The sequence below is a fragment of the Podarcis muralis genome, chromosome 12, assembly GCF_964188315.1.
Source record: "Podarcis muralis chromosome 12, rPodMur119.hap1.1, whole genome shotgun sequence".
In the NCBI taxonomy this organism is placed as follows: Eukaryota; Metazoa; Chordata; class Lepidosauria; order Squamata; family Lacertidae; genus Podarcis; species Podarcis muralis.
In genome coordinates, this window is record NC_135666.1 from 34,041,284 (window position 1) to 34,061,281 (window position 19,998).

Consider the following 19,998-nt stretch of genomic DNA (forward strand, 5'->3'; position numbering starts at 1 on the left):
CTGACGTTAAGGGGAACAATCTATTCAGAAATCAAAGTACAATTCCTTGTTGGATGTGCTTTCCCTTCCCTGGGGAGTGGGGCGCGGCAGGGTGGGTGGGTGCGATGGCTTTCAGCTGGCTTATTGTCTTTATTTTTTGGGTTCTTTCTTTGTTGTCAGTTGCCTGTGCATCCTGCAACTGAGCGGCGAGATAGTGAGGCTCCAGCCAACTCTCTGCAACACAGCCAGAGAGGCAGGCAGCAAAAATAGGCTTGCCACGCGTGGGAGAAGCAGAAGCCACATTATGAGCAGAAGCTTCCACGGTATTATTTTAGACCCAGCACGGACCTGTTCCCCTTTTGCTCTCTTGTCAAAAGATGACACATGGCCCGCTCAAAAGGAGCGAGGGCATCAAAAATACCATCGAAACGCAGGTCTCTCTCCATCACACGTAAACACGCAGGGAGGCACAGTAACCTAAACACATAATACAGACAGAGGCAGGTTTGGCATTAGGACAAGGTAATCGCGTTGGAGGGGATCGCGCTGGAGACCTGCAGCTTTTTTGCTTTTTTTAAAGACAGGGACTGGCCAGCTGGGTGAGCCGAGGTATTTTTAAATGCATTCATGCAGGCTCCAATCATCTGGCCATGCTTGACCTATTTTTGGCTCAGGCCAGCCATTGTTCTATTTCTGTTGCCTGTGGGCCAGGCTGTTGTTGATCCGTATGCAAATGAGCTCTCACAAGCTCCGGCCAACTTTGCACAGAGAGAGAGAGAGGCAGGCAGGCAGGCAATCAAAGAGGAGGAGGAGGAGGAAGAGGACCCAGAGACAGAATCACTTGCCAGGGTTGGGAGTAATTGAAACTTAAACCCCTGGGGAGTCAAGTCCCTAGAAACTGCGCTTGCTTGTTTTTGTTTTTAAGTGGTTTTATTTCTCTCACTCGACTCCCAAGAATAACCTGAGGGAGAAATATATCCCTCCTCCACCTGCTCTTGGCTTCCAGAGCACAGCTAACACAACTAGAGAGGTGCAAAATAATCAACAGTTTTATTTTCTTTTTTTAAAAAAAAAATACCTGTGTATCATTGTGCCTTAAGCTTCTGCGGCAGAGTAAATGGTTTTTAAACTGGATTGCTGTCATAGTTGATGCTTACGAAAACCCTGTGTATAGAAATATTTCATTTATACGTATACATATGCACATGTTGGTAATTCAGTGCCATTTAGTATTGTTTTTGGTTCGGGTTTTTTAAACCCCACTCATCCTGGGGAGGAGGAGGCAGGAGCCGAAGGGGTCGTTTCCAACGCCTCTGAACGGTTGATGATGAATCTTTCATGTAGCAGAAGTGCAGTCTGATTGGAATATGCTGCAGACAATTTACGAGAGTGAATCGTGTTTTTCCTCAGATGGAGTTTCGGGACGTGACCAGCTCTTGGCTCAGCAAAGAATGCACAGCATGATCAGCTCAGGTAAGAAGCTCCTTGCTGACTCAGCTTCTCGATCTGATAGATAGTTGCATATGTGTGTGTGACAGTGTGTGTCTCCATATAGAATATATGTATGCATGTATTATATACCCACATACACAGAACCTGTCAAGAATTTGAGTTCTACGTCTGCATCTTTCGTTTGTATCCAGCTCCTTGTTCAGCTAAGAGCTCTGCCACAGTATTACTTCCGAGATATTCCTCTGTTGCTGTTTCGTGGCTTGTGTTTTCTTGCCCCTCTGGGAATGCTAGTTTCTAAGCAAAAGAAAGTAATTTTCTTTTCTTTTGCATTTTCCTGTCTTGCTTACAGTGGGCTTGAGGGGTGGTTGTATTATGAAGCATTTTTGTTTGGAAGTAAGCCTGCACTCCTAACCACAGTATGATAGCCATCTGAACCAGTGAGGCTTAGGGTTGTGGTAGCTGTTTGCAATCCTAAAAATTGATTTCCTGTACAGGCTCAGACCTCTATTGCAGTTGCTAGGACTACTCAGGTTTTCTCAGCATTGGGGGGGGGGGAGTGGAATTTACCAGTGGACAACAGCTAAGAATTGGAAGATGTAACTCATCCTATCTGGTGCAAATAGGCTTAAAGCTGTCTTCTGTAATATTATCTCTGAAATCACAGACACTGAAAGATTTCTGCTAGCATGCTTTTCTGATTCCCTAGTGGTGCCTTGTAAGCTTAGTTCTAAAGTGCATCTGTTTGTACCAGATTTGTAGTTCCTTTCTATGGTTTGAAACACATTTGGGAACATTGAAGTGAAAGTTAGATGTGATGACTCGCTGAAAGTATCTAGTGAACAGGTGTTTTAAAGATGCAGTTACCAAATTGTTGAAACTACCCGCCTCTCCAGGTTTAGAAGCTCTCCTGGCTTCTGTAACCACCTGTTTGCAATGCAGGGTATGTAAAAATCACAGAAGCTGATGACGCCATAGGAAAAGCATTATTGTTTTTGGACACACATTTTAATAAATTGAGAAATACATAAATGCTCCTGAATACAAGACACAGTTCTTGCTTGGCACTGTGTGGTGCTACAGTGGTACAGTACTGATTCTTAAATCACAATGAAGTTTTTCGTTTTCATGCCATAACTCCTTTCATTCATTTTAAATCGTGCAAGGCTTGCTCATCTGAAATGTCTGATCAGTTGCATAATCTTATTCAAGCCTTGAAGTGACTGCAACCCTAATTAATGGAGAGGAAACAAATGTTTGGTTGACAGCCTGTCCATTACAATGTCCATACTCCCAGGGCACCTGTTGATCTCTATGGGATTTTATGATATAGGATATGTGATAATCTGTTGCCCTTCCTGTTTTATAAGTAAAACTAAGCATAGCATTGGGATCTCATGGGTATGCTCAGCTGGGCAGTTTGAACAAGAACTGTAGGAAGCATGCTGTAGTGAGAACCCTGAAAAGCCTACACTTTTATTTCCTAATTACTCCCACCTTGTTTTTTGTAGGTTCAAATTATGGTTTGTGCCATGTGCATTTTTAAAGTACCCTTTTCTGTACCTTTAACTAATGCATAGCAGGTAGAAACCAGTAGCTGAAGCTTTATCCATCACTGCATTCCCATGCTAGGGAATGGTTATACCTGTTGGTTTCTGCCTGTTGGGCTTCTGTTAAAGCACCAGGACCTTTCCCCATGTGAAGGTGACCACAATGCAGTGCATGCCCTCCACTGGCCCCACAATTGTCGCTGTGTATGATGTAGATTTGAAGGCGCACCTGGATTGTTGAGGGTGCAGGTTTGCTGGGTGCACAGCTTCCCATCCCCTCTTCAAAGGTTGTGGTGAGAATTGTTGTGCAGATAGTAATTCATAGCAAAAAGAGGGGAGTGCCTGGCGTTGGTCAGTGGCAGAGTGTCTGCTTTGCATGCAGGAAGTGCCAGGTTCAATCCCTGACATCTCTGGGTAGGGGTGGGGAAGACTCCGGCCTGGAACCAGGAAAAGCTGCTGCCTCTCCGTGTAAACAGTACTGAGCTTGATGTGCCAGTGCACTGACAGTATAGGGAGCAATGTTTCTATATTTAATTGGGGATGGGGTGAGTTGGCATTTCGAAAACTAAATTGGGTACACGGGCATTTTGGGACCCTGCGGGACTTATGGACTTGTTGGTGTGTCTTGGTTTATCATAGGCTAAGAAAGTTCTCCCTTAGGGATGAGCAAAGTTCCAACATTAAGACTGCACTCCTATACCCACAGGGGCGCCAGCTCCTTGGGGCCCCAATCTTTTGGGGGTGGGGGGTGACCCCGTGTCCAAACAGTACAGAGGCAGAGCGTAGAGCCGAGCACAGAGTGGCTATAGTGGCCAGCTCCCCCTGCTCCTGCCACGGAGGGGAAGGAGGGTTGAAGCAGCCTCCCACTGGTGGCAGTGCCAGGAGGAGGCGGAGGAGGAGTAGAAGCCATTGAAGCTGTGCAGCTGCTCAGTTTGGCTCTGCCTCTGGCTTCTCCCAACATTGTGGATGGCACATCCCCCGTCTCCCATTGCCCTCACAAGCTGGCGCCTCTGTATACCCACTTACCTGAGAGCGAGTCCCACTGAACACTGTGGAACTTGCTCCTGAGCAGACATGATTAGGATTACATTGTTGGGTTCCTATACCAAACAGATGTATGGAAAAGGGACTTTGGGCAGGTGTAGCTTTTCAAACTCCTGGAGGCCTGTGACACGAGAATCATCATCTGCCAAAATCATCTCTTCTGTACAACAGATAAAGTTGCATGATCCCTAAATGTTTGACCAGTGCTCTTCTACGTATTGTCATCTGTTGGAACGGCTTGACAGGATAATAAAGTTTCTAGGTCTTTATAGCCAGCCCTTCTCTACCTCTTGCAATAAATCTTTTAAGGGTGTGTCCATTGTGGGGTTAGAATCATAGAATCGTCAGATTGTAGAGTTGGAAGGGACCCTGACGATCACCTAGTCCAACCACCTGCAATGCAGAAAGATTTTACCCAACGCGGGGCTCAGACCCACCACCCTGAGATTAAGAGTCTCATGCTCTACTGACTGAGCTATCCTCAAGGTCTTTGTGTCCACTCGAATAGTGCTTTTTTAAAGTGTACATATGTCACTTGGAGGGGAAAGGAGAGTTAGGAAGGGCCATAGCTCTGTGGTAGAACAACTGGTTCAATCCCTGGCATCTCCAGTTAGAGCTAGACTAAAACCCCTGAAGAGCTACTGCCAGTCCGTGTTGACACTAGATAGACCTGAAGGGGAAACACGTCAACAGACCAGGAGGGCCTAAGAAAGAGAGGTCCTGATGGGCAAGCAGTGGTGGAGCTGGCACAGCAGGGATTTCAGGAAGGTAGATCTGGTGAAGCAAAGGGGACCAAACAGCAAGGAGGCACTAAGGAAGCAGTGGTGTGAAAACAACAAGGCCACCAGCTAGAAGAGCATGAACCTAGAGTAGGTCCCAGGGTATTCTTACTATTGGCTGCTGCTATCAATTCTGCTTACACAGCTGATCAAGAACCTTCAGCCCTCATCTGGGGGAGGTCGGGGCAGGAGAAAGCATGTAGAGAAGGTTGCCTGGCAACTGCCAAAACGCTTGCCTGCTGTTTCTGGGTAACCGCATGCTTTCTGCTTTCCCTGTCTGTCCTGGAAGAGACCCAGGCAGACATGGCGCGCTGAGGGCTCCAGTCTGCTCAGTGTAGAGCTCATGGATTGGGTATGTGCATCCCATCTGGTCACAAGGAATTTGAAGGGACTTGGCATATTGCCTGTGCTTTTTTGACCACAGGTGCCAGCCGTTAGATCCTGCTTAAAAAAAATGTTGTGAGCAATCTAATGGATTTTTTTCATGTAACACAGACTTAAAATTCCACATGCTCCTTTATGTTCACGATGTACAGTTTGGATACCTGGATGAGAAAGCATTGGAGCAAATCCTTTTCCCCTGACCCTGATTGTGTGAGTCTCTGGATAACAATATCAGGGCCCCACAGCAGTTCCTCTCACTTTATCTCCATGGTGACTTCCTGCCTGCCAGGCTGTTTTAAAACTTAAGTCCTCTGAACCAGGCCAGTGAAAAGTTGGCAGCTTTGATAGTGAATCCATCAACCATCAAATGCTAGGATTTACTTGGTTCATCTTGTTTACCTTATGCGATGATTATACGCGCACTTGGTTCAAAACTAAGTTCCGTTGAAATTGGTGAGCCTTGCTTCTGTATGGATGTGTGTTCAAAAAAATGAGCTGGTTTTCTCTTTCACATGAATGGCTGCGCACTGCACTCTTTGGTGGACGATATAATTGCTTACATTGCTCTGTAGCTTGTCATGTACTAAGGATGTGGGAAGGGACCACAGCACAGTGGTGGTGCATATGATTTGCAGGTAAAAAGCCCCAGGTTCCATCTCTGCCCTCTCTAGGTATGGCTGGGCATACCCCTGAAACCCTGGAGAGCTGCTATTCAGTGTAGACAGTCCTGAGCTAGATGGACTAGTGTTCCGATTGCATAAGCAAGGTTCTTTACACCACCTACCATCAGCCACAAAAAACAATTAGGAATTTGCACAAATGAAGCGCATACTAAATGGGTTCTGTTTCAGTCACAAAGCCTTAAATAAATTGTACAAGCATTCCTCAGCTCAGACGACTCAATCTTAAAAAATAAAACAGAATGGCTTGGCACTGGATACACATTCACAAACTAAACTGTCAGAGGAGTTTCTGAGGCTACGAGGCTCGTGAAATATTGCTGTCATTTGAAGCAGCAGTTCTAGAATTCCCTTAATTACTGCTTCCTCCATTTGCCTCCCTCTCTGTCTGCAGCGCCTATTATGAATGGGATGAACCGGAGAGGCAGCAATCAGAAATCAGGTTATGAATAAGGCATTCTAGAAGGGTGCTAAATAAAGGCACCTGCATGTTACCGTGTGATAATAATGACGCGATCATTATTATTATTATTTTTAAAAAAATCAGGTGGTAAAGTTCTTCAGTAAAAAGAAAACAAAAGCTAGAGAGTAACAGTTTCCAACACCCACTAGCTCAAGGATCAGAAAATGAATTTCCACCAAGATAGAGAGAGATACTAGTTTCTTTTTTAAATGTTTATTTCAAAAAGCTGCTGTGATGTACCCAGTTCTCCCTTAGCTATCTCTGTCACTCACATGAACGTGTGGGATCTAAGTATAGATAGCTAGGCTCAAGATTGTTGCATCAGTGTATAACTTAATGTAAGTTAGCAAGACCAAACATCAGAGAAAAGGGTGTGGTGGCTTGCAGCACTGTAGGAAGATGAAGTTGGCGTCATGGCTGATATTTGTTTATTTCCCGCATTGATACCCCAGTGATCCTCCAAGGAGCTCAAGATGAAACACATGGTTCTCCTTTCATCATGTTATCATCACAACAACCCTGTGAGGTGGGCTATTCTGAGACATTATTCAAACAAATCGCAAAAGGGTTGGAGGGTGACCAGAGTATGTGCAGATGGTTGGGTCACCAAATCAGTAGTGCACCTAGGTAATTTTAGATGCTGAACTTATGGCCTTCTTCACTTACTTCAGTTGTAAAGCACCCAATTAACATTTATCTCCCCCACGCACACTGCCATTCCATGCTTTACAGTCATTCTTACCTTCCTGATATGTCAGAACAAAATCATTTGGCTAACCCAAATTAAAAGAGGCAGAAAAGAAAGTCTCTGAGCATATGCAGTTTTGCATTTTGAACTCAGTCATAGCACCACTTATGGAGTATAAGAGTAAAATGTTGTTGTTTTTCTTCCTTGCTGCTAAGCACATCTACCTGGGAAGAAGCCCTATTTGGTTGTAGAAAAGGATGATAGATTTTTAAAAGCAAAAAATGATAACATATATGTAGCCATATATTTGCCTGGCTGGCCACTGCCCCCTGATGATAAAGCATTTAGAAAATTAATAGGTAGAGGATGCTGTGGCAATCAGTGTCAACTCATAGGGTGGGGCTGGTGACTGGCATGTTGATACCAGGTTTGTTTGCCATTGCCCCTGTCTTCTGATGGTCTTGAGGAGCAGTGGTGAAGGGGTCTGGAGTAGAGACCTGAGGGCCAGCCCTAGCTGCGCTACTTGACCAGACTGATTTAGCAATCTAACTGCAGGGCATCACACTGCAGAAAAGCAAATGGCTCAAGTGGAGGAGCCAAGCTATTAAAAATATGTTCTCCTCTGCAATTATCTTCACTCCATTTGACCAAATAGAAGGCACCTTTCAAATTCCCAGGCTCATGAGAAACTCATCCACCTGGTTTTTGGATGCACAGTTTTGTGTTTCTTAGTGAGGTACAGTATTTTTCCTGTCACTATTCTGCTGTGGCAATTCTTGCCTGGTATTACTGCATATAGACATCCAGAAATGCTGTTTTGCTTCTGCTGTTTGCAAGTTAAGTACTTATTTGTCCTCTTCCTCACATTTCATTGTGCCAATTTATTATTTCAGTCTCTTTTTCAACAGGTTGGTAAACTGCTGAGTGCATATCCTTTATTCAGCTTTATTCCTTGGGTCTCAAAACTGCACATATGTTGCACATCAGGGCTGGTTGTGCAAAGACCAGCAATGTACGTTGCACATCAGCAGCAATGTACGTTGCACATCAGGGCAGGTTGGCAAAGACCAGCAAGGGCCCCATTGGCCTAATAGTGCTACCCTTTTCACTTTGCACAGAATATCTAAGAAGGTCAAATAGTTCTCAGATTGCATGTATTTTTCTCTTCCAGGTTAGGGCCCCCCAGTGAGGATGCCATAACCAAGAGCCATTAAAACCCTATAGGATGCACTTCTAAACATGGTGCATTATGCAAGGCTGCACACACAGACCACTTGTGAGACAATCTGGAGTTGTTGTTTTTCAACCCAAGCCATTCGGAGAAAGTCCCAAATGCACATGCTCCCATCATACATATTTCCAGGCATGTGCCATTGAAACTATCCCCATTCAAGCTAAGCAGCAGTGTATATGAATGAGCATCATGTGTCCTCTCTTTCCTCAGTTACAAAAATGGTAGAAAATGTTGCTGATACAAAACACTGGGGAGTGGTAGATCCCTTAATAATGGTCTGAACTGAATACAATCTCTTTTATTGTTAACTCTATTAGCAGGAAAACTCATATTGAAATAAAGGAAAATTTCAAGAAAAGTTTGCTTAAACATTTTATTCCCCCCCCCAAAAAAAAAATATATTCCCAAACAGGATGTGATCATTTGTTCACTGCTATAGCTTGCTACACATATATCACAAGGCCTCTCATTGGAGAAAGTCATCTGTCTATTAATGGAACCAGGAAAAAAAGGGTGCTGGAAGATGTGTTAAGGCATAGGGCTGATAGCAGATAACTACTTTCTCCCATAGTGGTTGCCTAGGAATATGCTCGGTTTTGTGACTCATATTTTTGAATTTTATGTCGAGGAGATGAGCTGTTTGTTTGTTTGTTTGTTTGTTTGTTTGTTTCTATGCTTTCTGTTATCTGGGATGCAGCCTAGGATAAACTGACTTGATGGCAACTTGATATGGCAAGTGCTAGAGGAGAGTTCATGCAGAGTTCTTCCCTTGCAACCACTTTGCTCTGCAGCAACTCACCTTGCTCAGTCTACCTGGGACCGTGTGGCCATCGGCTTGATGGATTGACTAGCCCCTTTCCAGTTCATTTTCTGTTCATTCATTCAAAGTTTTTATTTATTTAGCTATAGCACAGTATGTAAAATTAAATAAATACAAGAATTGGAAATGACTACACAAGCTAAATAGCGTGCCATCTGTGTGTGGATAAGAACTGGGCTAACCTTCCACGGCATGGGAGATGGCTATACTTAAGCCTGGCTAAGTGTACATTCCTGGCCAGGACTCATGCAGAGGCATAGTGAGCAACTCTCCCTTCCCCTGACCCTGACCCTGACCCTCCCACACCCAACACCCCCAGCAAGAAAAAGCCTCAATGAAACAGAAAAGAAGAAACCTTTGCAAAATGATGTGTTTTGATTGCCATAGCATATGTGCTTCCTGTAGACTGCTGCATAGATCACAGGCTGGAGAACCTATGACCCTCCAGATGTGGCCTGTATCCCTTCAGCCCAGCAAGCACGACCCATGGGCATGGGTGATGGGAAGTTTGGTCCAGCAACATTCCCATCCCTGCTACAGGTGATTGGATTTTAGCTGAGGGCCAAAGCACATTCTGGAGCTGTGATGAGCCATAAGGGGACGGGGAGAATATCAACCCCCCCCCCCAAAAAAACCCCTGGTTCTGAGTGTTTTTTCCTTCAAAGGCTAATAGCAATTCCCTGCTCCTCCAAACCTTGGTGATATTTAAGTGATGGAACTGGTGTGGAGGGAAATCTGCAGCCCTTGCTTTTCAAAGAAGAAAATTACATTGGGAATTCCAAACATGGAACTTCGTTAAAATCTGTAGTTAGACCCCAAGAAGCCTGTATTCCTCACATATGTACACTTTAAGCAGGATGCTACTCCTCAGCATATTAAGCAGCAGTGCTGTGCACTTCAGTTCACAGGCATAAGTGGGGCTGAGGGGCCTATAGCAGAGCACAGGAATGCTGTTTTGCTTCCCTTGCCTGTGAAATGGGAATACAGTGGTACCTTGGTTCTCAAATGCCTTGGTACTCAAACGCCTTGGTTCTCAAACGCCGAAAACCTGGAAGTAAGTGTTCCGGTTTTCAAATGTTTTTCAGAAGCCGAACATCCGATGTGGTTGTCGGCTATTGTTTCCAGGGTGCCTGCACCAATCAGAAGCTGCGCCTTTGTTTTCAGACATTTCGGAAGTCAAACGGACTTCCAGAACAGATTAAGTTTGGTGCTTCTGTTTTTGCTATTTATTTTGCGTTTTTGTTTTTTTGAGGCTTTTTCGGTTAATTTGTGTTTGTGACTGTGTGGAACCCAGTTCAGCTACTGATTTCTTGTGTGACTGCAGAAATGGATAAACAGTGACTATCATCAGTGCAGGTAAGAAAAAAATAATAATTTTAGTTTTTATCATCTACAATACTGTCTTATTTATTTTATAGTACAGTACATTGGTTATTGCTTTCATTTTATGGCTCAATAGTCTCGTTAGATAGTAAAATTCATGTTAAATTGCTGTTTTAGGGGTTGTTTTTAAAAGTCGAACGGATTAATCCGCTTTGCATTACTTGCTATGGGAAAGCTTGCCTTGGTTTTGGAACGCTTTGGTTTTGGAACAGACCTCTGGAACAGACCTCTGGTTTGAGAACCAAGGTACCACTGCAGTAAAACAGTTGCCTATCTCACAGGAATGATGTGTGGAAAAGCAAAGTACGGCAGTGCTATTCCTGAGCATTACTCCTATCCTTTGAGCATAATCTGTAATCCATTAGACCTTCCTTTTCTTCTGTTTCGTATCACGTTAAGGGGGCAATGAGGGAAATCGCTTGCTTATTATAAATGGGTATTGAGTAGCTGTGCATGTCATGGATACAAATGCACACACATGGATATTTATTACTGTACAAATACCATTGAAGCGGTATACCAAATTATAGAAAGTGTTAGTTATGCAGTTACATTGCATGTTCTTCAACTGCTTGGCTGGTCCCTAATAATAAAACACCTCAGTTAAACTGGTCAGGGATAGTTGCATTTATTATCTGGATTTTTTCTCCATGTCTTTACACGCTCACATTGTTTTCTTTAAAGGAAAACAGAGAGAGGGAGGGAGGGAGGGAGAGACGCCCTGATGAAATAAGTTGACAGGAATTATTCTATACTGGATGCTGATCTACAGCGTAGTCCTCTAGAACAGCCTGACTCCTCTGGGTCAGTTATTCTTAGCTTCGTTTATTTATATCTTATGGCATTACAGGTCTAAGATTAGTTGGTTAGGCGTTATCATACCATCTGAGTTACCTCCTAATATAACTCTACACCGGAATGATTATTTATAGAGGGAGCATTCTGTCATTTTTGAGTTATTTCTAGTAGTTTAAATAGAGAAGAGTAACAGTCAAGAAAAACCACAGATTCCTTCCTGCTGCCAGAGCAGCACAAAGATAACTGCTTCTTGAGGGGACAGCGATATTGTTCCAAAACGTGTGTTGGTTGCAGATGCGACAACCCTTTTATCCCCACTGCTTTAGAGTAAAATGAGATGCCCGAGGGTATAGCTCACTCCTGCTTGGGCAGAGGAAGAAGACCAAATTGAAACGTCCTGTCAGAAAGAACACAATATCCTGGTTGATGATGACAATGTATAAGGACTTGTAAACATGTCTCTCATATATATATATATATATATATATATATATATATATATATATATATATATATATGGTCCTATGAAGCCTCTAAAAGTGATTTCATAGTACAGTGGTACCCCGCAAGACGAATGCCTCGCAAGACGAAAGGGTTTTCTGTTTCGGAGGCGCTTCGCAAGACGAATTTCCCTATGGGCTTGCTTCGCAAGACGAAAGCCCATAGGGAAATCTCCGGGGACCTGTTTTAAATTGCTGGCGGTAGGGAGCAAAGACTTTCGCCCACAGCCGGCCTTCAGAAGAGGTCCTAGACCTCTTCTGAAGGCCGGCGGGGGGCAAAAGTCTTTGCTCCCCCCCCGCCTGCCTTCACGGGACAGCGGAGACTTCTCCGCTGCCCCGGGCGATCTTAAAATGCTGGCGGGCGGGAGCGAAGCGTTCGCTGCCGACCCCCAGCATTTTAAAATCTCCCCGGGACAGCAGAGAAGTCCCGCCCCGCTCCAGATGGCCGCGCAAAGCTGCCTGCAGTCGCGGGACTGCAGGCAGATCTGCGCCACCATCCCGAGCGGGGCGCTAAGTCCCGCCCTGCTCGGGATGGCGGCGCAGAGCTGTCTGCCGTCCCGGGATCAGCGCAGCTCTGCGCGGCCATCGGGAGCCGGGGGCGAAGCCCGCCCCGCTCCAGATGGCCGCGCAAAGCTGCCTGCAGTCGCGGGATTGCAGGCAGATCTGCGCCACCATCCCGAGCGGGGTGCTAAGTCCCGCCCCGCTCGGGATGGCGGCGCAGAGCTGTCTGCCGTCCCGGGATCAGCGCATCTCTGCGCGGCCATCGGGAGCCGGGGGCGAAGCCCGCCCCGCTCCAGATGGCCGCGCAAAGCTGCCTGCAGTCGCGGGATTGCAGGCAGATCTGCGCCACCATCCCGAGCGGGGTGCTAAGTCCCGCCCCGCTCTGGATGCCAGCGCAGAGCTGTCTGCCGTCCCGGGACTGCAGGCAGATCTGCGCCATCATCCCGAGTGGGGTGCTAAGTCCCGCCCCGCTCTGGATGCCAGCGCAGAGCTGTCTGCCGTCCCGGGACTGCAGGCAGATCTGTGCCGCCATCCCGAGCGGGGCGCTAAGTCCCGCCCCGCTCTGGATGGCGGTGCAGATCTGCCTGCCATCCCGGGATCAGCGAAGCGTTCGCTGCCGACCCCCAGCATTTTAAAATCTCCCCGTGTCCCGGTGAGATTTTAAAATGCTGGGGGTCGGCAGCGAAGCCCTTGTTCCCCCCCAGCCCCCCCAGCCTTCAGAAGCCCTTGTCCCCCCCCCCAGCCTTCAGAAGAGGTCGGGGGAGAGACTGTCCCCGGACCTGGTCTGAAGGCGGTTTCCCTTGGAACGCATTAATTGATTTTCAATGCATTCCTATGGGAAACCGTGCATCGCAAGACGAAAAACTCGCAAGAAGAAAAAACTTGCGGAACGAATTAATTTCGTCTTGCGAGGCACCACTGTATAAGAAATGCATATGTTAAAGCAGTTGCCTGTATCTATATATCTATCGATCTATCTGCATATTTTCTTTTTTATCTACATACCACCTGACTGTAGAAAAAAACCTCAGATTTACAAAAAAGGTAAAATAATAAAATGATCTTAAAAATTTATATTCATAATTTAAAACATACAGGAGGGTAAGACTGAAATAAAATAGACTAAAACAAATCAAAACCCCTGCAAACTTTCTAAACATCCAGGTAAACGTAAAGGTAAAGGGACCCCTGTCCATTAGATCCAGTCGTGGCCGACTCTGGGGTTACGGCACTCATCTTGCTTTATTGGTCGAGGGAGCCAGCGTACAGCTTCCGGGTCATGTGGCCAGCATGACTAAGCCGCTTCTGGTGAACCAGAGCAGTGCACGGAAACAATGTTTACCTTCCCACCAGAGCGGTACCTATTTATCTACTTGCACTTTGACGTGCTTTCGAACTGCTAGGTTGGCAGGAGCAGGGACTGAGCAACGGGAGCTCACCCCATCACGGGGATTCGAACCGCCAACCTTCTGATTGGCAAGTCCTAGGCTCTGTGGTTTAACCCACAGCGCCACCCGCGTCCCTTTAAACATCCAGGTAGGCTCGTCTAAATAAGAATGTCTTCAGCAGGCACCTAAAGGAATACAGTGAAGGCTCCTGCCTAATATCAATAGGCAGGGAGTTCCAAAGTGTCTCATTAAACTATTGAGTTCTTACAGATGTGGTGTTGGTATTATGTGGTATGCATAAGAGCGCCCATTCCGCTGATTGAGGCAGTCGAGTGGGCACATACTGGGTTAGGCAGTCTCACGCACGGGTAAACTGGTCCCAGCTTTATATGCTGGGATGCATTTAAATATTTATCACCCACCCTTTTTCAACACTAATAGCAGGGCGGGCTACAGAACATAAAACAAAATAAAAACAAGCAACCACGCCACAAAATAAACAACAATGCGTACTGAAATATACCAGCTGTTCAACTCCCATTTGGGTAGAGGAGGAAGACCAAATTGAAATATGCTGTCAGAAAGAACACATTATCCTGGCTAACGTTGATGACTAGGGATATGTCCATTGCCTATTTTTAGGGGACACCTTGGTTGACTTCTGCATCCAGCCTAAGCAATGTTACACACACACAGCTCCCTCCCCTCCCAATTCCTAGCATAGACCTTTCTAGTGGAAATTCACTAACCCCAAGAGCAAAAAGTTAGCATTTCACGTAGTGTTCGGTTTTACAATTTTTATTTTTTTACTAGGTTTTTTTGTTGTTGTCCCATTTTCTATAGATTGCTTTTTTATGTGCTCTGTCTAGAAATGCCAATAATTAAGTGATATTCAGCTACCTTAAACTAACAAATAAATAAAAACATCTAGCTGCCTTATAAGGGAAAGTGTGCATTGTAATCAGGGCTTTTTTTCAGCCAGAACTCAGTTCCGGCACCTCTCAGGTGGGCGCCATTGCCATTCTAAAAAAAACAAGGGACGTGCTCACGGTGAGTTCTGGCACCTCTTTTTCTAGAAAAACAGCACTGACTGTAATTGGATTTATTTGCTTATTTCAAATGTTTATAAAGTGGTCCTTAGACCCAAAATAGATTAGCCAACCAAGCGATGGGGTGGGGTAAAAATACAGTGCTCAATACTGCCAAGAGTAGAAACTAAAAAGATAATGAATGTTGGCTTTAATATGTGTATTAAACTGTTAAAAGGCCTGAGTGAACAAAAAGGTCTTCGCTTAACACCAAAATATGTTACTGTAGGTGCCTGGTAGGCCTTTCTGGGGAAAGTCTTCTGGGAGAAGGGGGACCTTTTCCCTTGTGTTTGACTTTACGTCATAGATGTCATTCCCAGTAGAAACTAAGTACGTAATCACTACTTTTTTTCTGGGGGGACGCAAAGGTAAGCATACCCCTAAACATTTTGTGAATCTAAGTTTGGTGTCATTGAGGGGCAGTATTTCAATATAAGTAGGAAAATGAGTGTACTCCCTAAACATATTTTTTTAAAGAAAAAAAGCACTGTACATAATATTGTATTCATCCCATTGCTTTAACATCTCTCTTACCCACAGTCTATTGGTGGCATTATTTAGGAATGGAGGAATGTTTTCCCTTTCCCACAGTAAACATTTTAAAATAAGATAAAATATAACCTCTATTGAAATACATATGTCGGAATACATATTTCAATGCACAAAATGTTGGGTGGGAGAGAGAGTTTGAGTTGTATTTTAACTCATGTAGCAGTGGCCAGTGCAGTGCTGGATTTACGTATAAGCTAAACAAGCTATACCTTCGGGCCCCACTCTCTTGGGGGCCCCCCAAAAAAATTAAAGGAAAAAAACCCTGGATGTACATTTCCAAAATATAAGATAAAAAAACCAATAAAATATAACCTACATACAGCAACAGTATTTTGTGTTGTGAAAGCTCCTATTTGTTATGTGCAAATGGCTTTAGATATCTATTAAGTCCATAAATTACCATATAGCATATATTCAACACAAAAAACAGTGACAATTTGTTGTTGACAAAGGACAGCTGGGCATATAAAGGGCCCCTTTACCTTCAGTAGCTTAGGGCCTCATCAAACCTAAATCCGACCCTGGGCCAGTGGGATGGGATAGAGCTGCCCCCTCTTCACTGGTACCTGGTAGGGAGTGGGTGAAGGGGAAGGAGGTGGAGGACACAATGTGATGGATTGGTTCCAGTAGTGTGTCTGTGCAGCCCTAACCTCATCATTGCCATGTCCCACCCCAGCCCTTTTCCCATCCATGGTAACCAGCAGCAACTCCAGTGTCAGAAGAGCAGCTGTGCACCACCACACTGGCCGCTACCACACTTACATACTCCTTCAGTACCTGAATGGTATTTTAAAATTTCCACAAATATGAAATAATAATTCTGTGACGTATTATGTCTCAGCACAGATGTAAGGTGGTGGTGATTTATATTCCAACTTGTACCCATCGCAAGCAATGCCGTTTCTGTTCTGCTGCAGTTCGGTTTCCACCAAATACTACATAATTCATCTGGCTGTCCACTATTTAACATAAGGTACATAACTATTTGCATATCTTACATTCATTTCATTGTACAGGAAACATCAAAACTATGCAAAAAAGAGTCATTAAATACTTATATGTTTTGCAGACTTAAAAGCAATGTTATGAATAAATGCTGATTATATTTCCTTGGCTGGTTTATTTTCCTGACCACAGACAAACACGTACACTGCAGCAACTTCTGCTTAGTTTTCAATTTCCATCAGAATTCTTCAGCATCCGTGTCTCACCCATTCTGAAAAACGCTGAAAAGTTCCCAATGGCCACATCATCCAAGTGAAATTTGTTTTTCCTTTCCAGTTTCTGATCCCTCTCTCAGTTGCTCCCTCTACCATCAATAATTTAATTGCAAACCTCACAGAAAAGAAAAATATCTTTTTCCCCCTTATACCATTCTGCAAAGTACCAAGAACGCAGATGGTATAGTGTAAATATTATTATTAATAGCAACAGCTTGCTACATTGCTTTTAAGCAAAGCTATAGCTCTGACCCTCCACCGCCACATCTGTAATATGAATATTGTAAATATGACCCTAATTTGCAGGATTGTTGTAGTGTTACTGAGACACTGTTAGAAGCATTTGGAAATTTTAGGAGAGCATCTTTTGCCAATAAAGAAAATAGGGGCACGTCTGTTTGATATTTGTAGCTGTTGTAAATTATTTATAAGAAGATTTATAAATCACCATCTGATTAAAAAAGATAGTGTACATTAAAACATATTAAAATGATAAAAATTTAAAAAATACAGAGCATATTATGCATACTACCTATGAAGACAACATAAAACTTCAACAACATTGGCATTTTGCTAATAGTATGGGTGGCACTTGGTTGCTTCTGTTGCTAACTGCACTGTTTTCTTAGTCAAATAATATAATCAAATTGAATTCAAAGAGGGGAAGAGCAGGTAAGCAGGCAGATACTTCTGGAAAACCAATCAGGGTCTAATAATAATAATAATAATAATAATAATAATAATAATAATAATATTTATGCCCCGCCCATCTGGCTGGGTTTCCCCAGCCACTCTGGGTGGCTTCCAACCAAATATTAAAAATAATACAGCATCAAACATTAAAAACTTCCCTAACCAGGGCTGCCTTCAGTTGTCTTTTAAAAGTAAAATAGTTGCTTAATAATAATGTTGCCAGAATTGGTCCTTTTGCCCAAGTTCAACTGATCATAGGACCAGGCTTTCAGCTTTCTACAAGCCTGTTTCATCCTTACTTTCACTTTATGCAACCTGATCTTAGCTTTTTATAGCTCAAGATGGAACTACTAAGCAATCATGAACACACACGAGCACTGCTATTTTGACAGCCCTATACAAAATTGTAAAAAAATTACTTGAGAGCTGCGTAAAATGCATGCAATTGTATTCAAATTACAAGAGTAGCAAACACAAGATTCCTCTAAATACAAGCTTTCTTGAATTTGTGCTGTGATGAATAATTTAATGGCAACATTCATACCTTGGCACACAAGTGATGGAGGAGAGAATGGAAATTACCACAGTGAGACTTCATGAATATAAACAGCAAAAAAAGAATTATAGGTAATGTATATTTATTTAGGTAATGTATACCTAAAGGATGGATTCATTACTTGCTGTCATTGTTTTCTTCAAGGCGTTTCCTCACTGTTGCATTTTCAGATTAACAAAAAGTACTGACTTTTTTTTTTTGTTAAAAAAAGGAAAAAAGACTATTGAGGATAGCTGCATATTTGTTCTCAGGGTTATATCCGTATTTAATGATGCCATATCATATGAATTGCAGCTCTTGATGGAAACAAATGAGAGGAAATATTAAGAAACCAGGTTCCAAAATGCAAAATTATAACAAATCAAAAGAAAGCAATTTGCTATTGTGAGGCTTGAAGTTGAAAATAAAGGGAGACAAGTTGAGAAATAAGAAATGAAGAATGTGTGTAGGTCCTCCAAGAGCTATGAATAAAAATTATAAGAGAACATTATTCACCTGGCTAATGTAGAAGAAATTCTCAACAAGTTAACAGGAAAAGGACTTTTTATTTATTTTTCTGTTTTTATACGATAGTATCATAGAATTGTAGAGTTGGAAGGGACAATAAGGATCATCTAGTCCAACTAGGACGCGGGTGGCGCTGTGGGTAAAAGCCTCAGCGCCTAGGGCTTGCCGATCGAAAGGTCGGCGGTTCGAATCCCCGTGGCGGGGTGCGCTCCCGTTGCTCAGTCCCAGCGCCTGCCAACCTAGCAGTTCGAAAGCACCCCTGGGTGCAAGTAGATAAATAGGGACCGCTTACCGGCGGGAAGGTAAACGGCGTTCCGTGTGCTGCGCTGGCTCGCCAGCTGCAGCTTGTCACGCTGGCCACGTGACCTGGAAGTGTCTTCGGACAGCGCTGGCCCCCGGCCTCTTGAGTGAGATGGGCGCACAACCCTAGAGTCTGTCAAGACTGGCCCGTACGGGCAGGGGTACCTTTACCTTTACCTTAGTCCAACTATTTATTTGCACAACTTATATACCACTTACATTTCATAAAAACTCTTCAGTGCTTTACAACATTGGTTAAAATATCTTAAATAAACAACAGATACAACAACAACAAAAAATCCATGGAATTCCTTCATTCTATAAAACAAAATAAACACTAGACATAACAATCAGTTACAAAAATACAAGGGAAATTCAAAGCTAAACAAAAGAGCCTCTAAACATCAGAAAGCAAAATATTGCAAATGAAAATCAATTATATAACCTAACTGACAATTGGGGAAAAAATAAATAAACCAACCCTTCCAAACCATCGTATAACAATCAATCATACAATTAAACAAACCAGTCAGATTAAATTTCTAGCACCCTATTCAGCAATAGACACAAATATTCAACTACGGCATATACCACTCACTTCCACTCAAGCAGAAGTATCTACAGTCCTAATTCAAGGTAACTCAAATTTGGGCAAATTGACATGAAAATAAGAGGACATCTAGGAGCAAGGAAATACAGGGAAAACTGCCAACTCCCAGGGAGGGAAATTTGGTGTGTATCTAGCTTTCCAAGCCAGCTCATAAACCTGCTGGGTCCAGCTGTGAAGACTCATATATGGATCCTTTCTGATGCTTTTCCCTTCTACACCTGCCTCCAGTTTCAACTAGGGATGGGCAAATATGACCAGTTTCAACTAGGGATGGGCAAATATTACCAGTTTCAACTAGGGATGGGCAAATATGACCATTTTGCCATTTTTTCCATCTTAAATTTGGTTCTCCACATTTCCACAACAGTTTGGGGATTTTTTATTTTTTTTAAAAAAGCCCTCATGAAAATTCAACAGCATTTCAGTTCAAAGTTGTCATAATATACATACCTTTATATGCATTTTTTTACCAGTACACACATTTTTGCAGAGCAATTTTCTCCAGTATGGTGCATTTTTTTTTTATTTTCACTAATATGCACACTTCACTCTAGTTATATGCATTACTTGGCTGGAGAACTGCATTGCAAAATCCAGAGAAGCGCAAGTATCAAAGGATGTTGGCAATGATGTTGATGGCTTATTGTGTTTATTTGTAGCTTTTTACACAGTAGGGACACACAGAAGAAGAAAAAAAATAACAAGAAGCTTTAAAACCAAATATAAAACAGCGATAAAACGAGACCTAAAACTATATAAGGAACAAATCCTACCTAGCCGACTTAGGGATGGCTCTGGTTTGGTTTGCATATTGTTTTGGAAGGTGCAAATT

The 19,998-nt window shown here is 43.4% G+C and overlaps 1 protein-coding gene across 7 annotated transcripts in view; it reads left to right on the forward strand.

The window, feature by feature from the left end:
- Positions 1-19,998, forward strand: part of HDAC9 (histone deacetylase 9) — a 422,950-nt gene that overhangs the window by 153,556 nt on the left and 249,396 nt on the right. For 6 of the 7 annotated variants that reach the window (XM_077936990.1, XM_077936988.1, XM_077936989.1 and 3 more), the window contains exon 3: positions 1,390-1,452. In XM_077936990.1, coding sequence (XP_077793116.1) covers positions 1,390-1,452 — 63 coding nt within the window. Of the gene's footprint in view, positions 1-737; positions 1,010-1,389; positions 1,453-19,998 lie in introns of those variants that run through there. The other variant, XM_028750044.2, reaches the window with a different exon arrangement.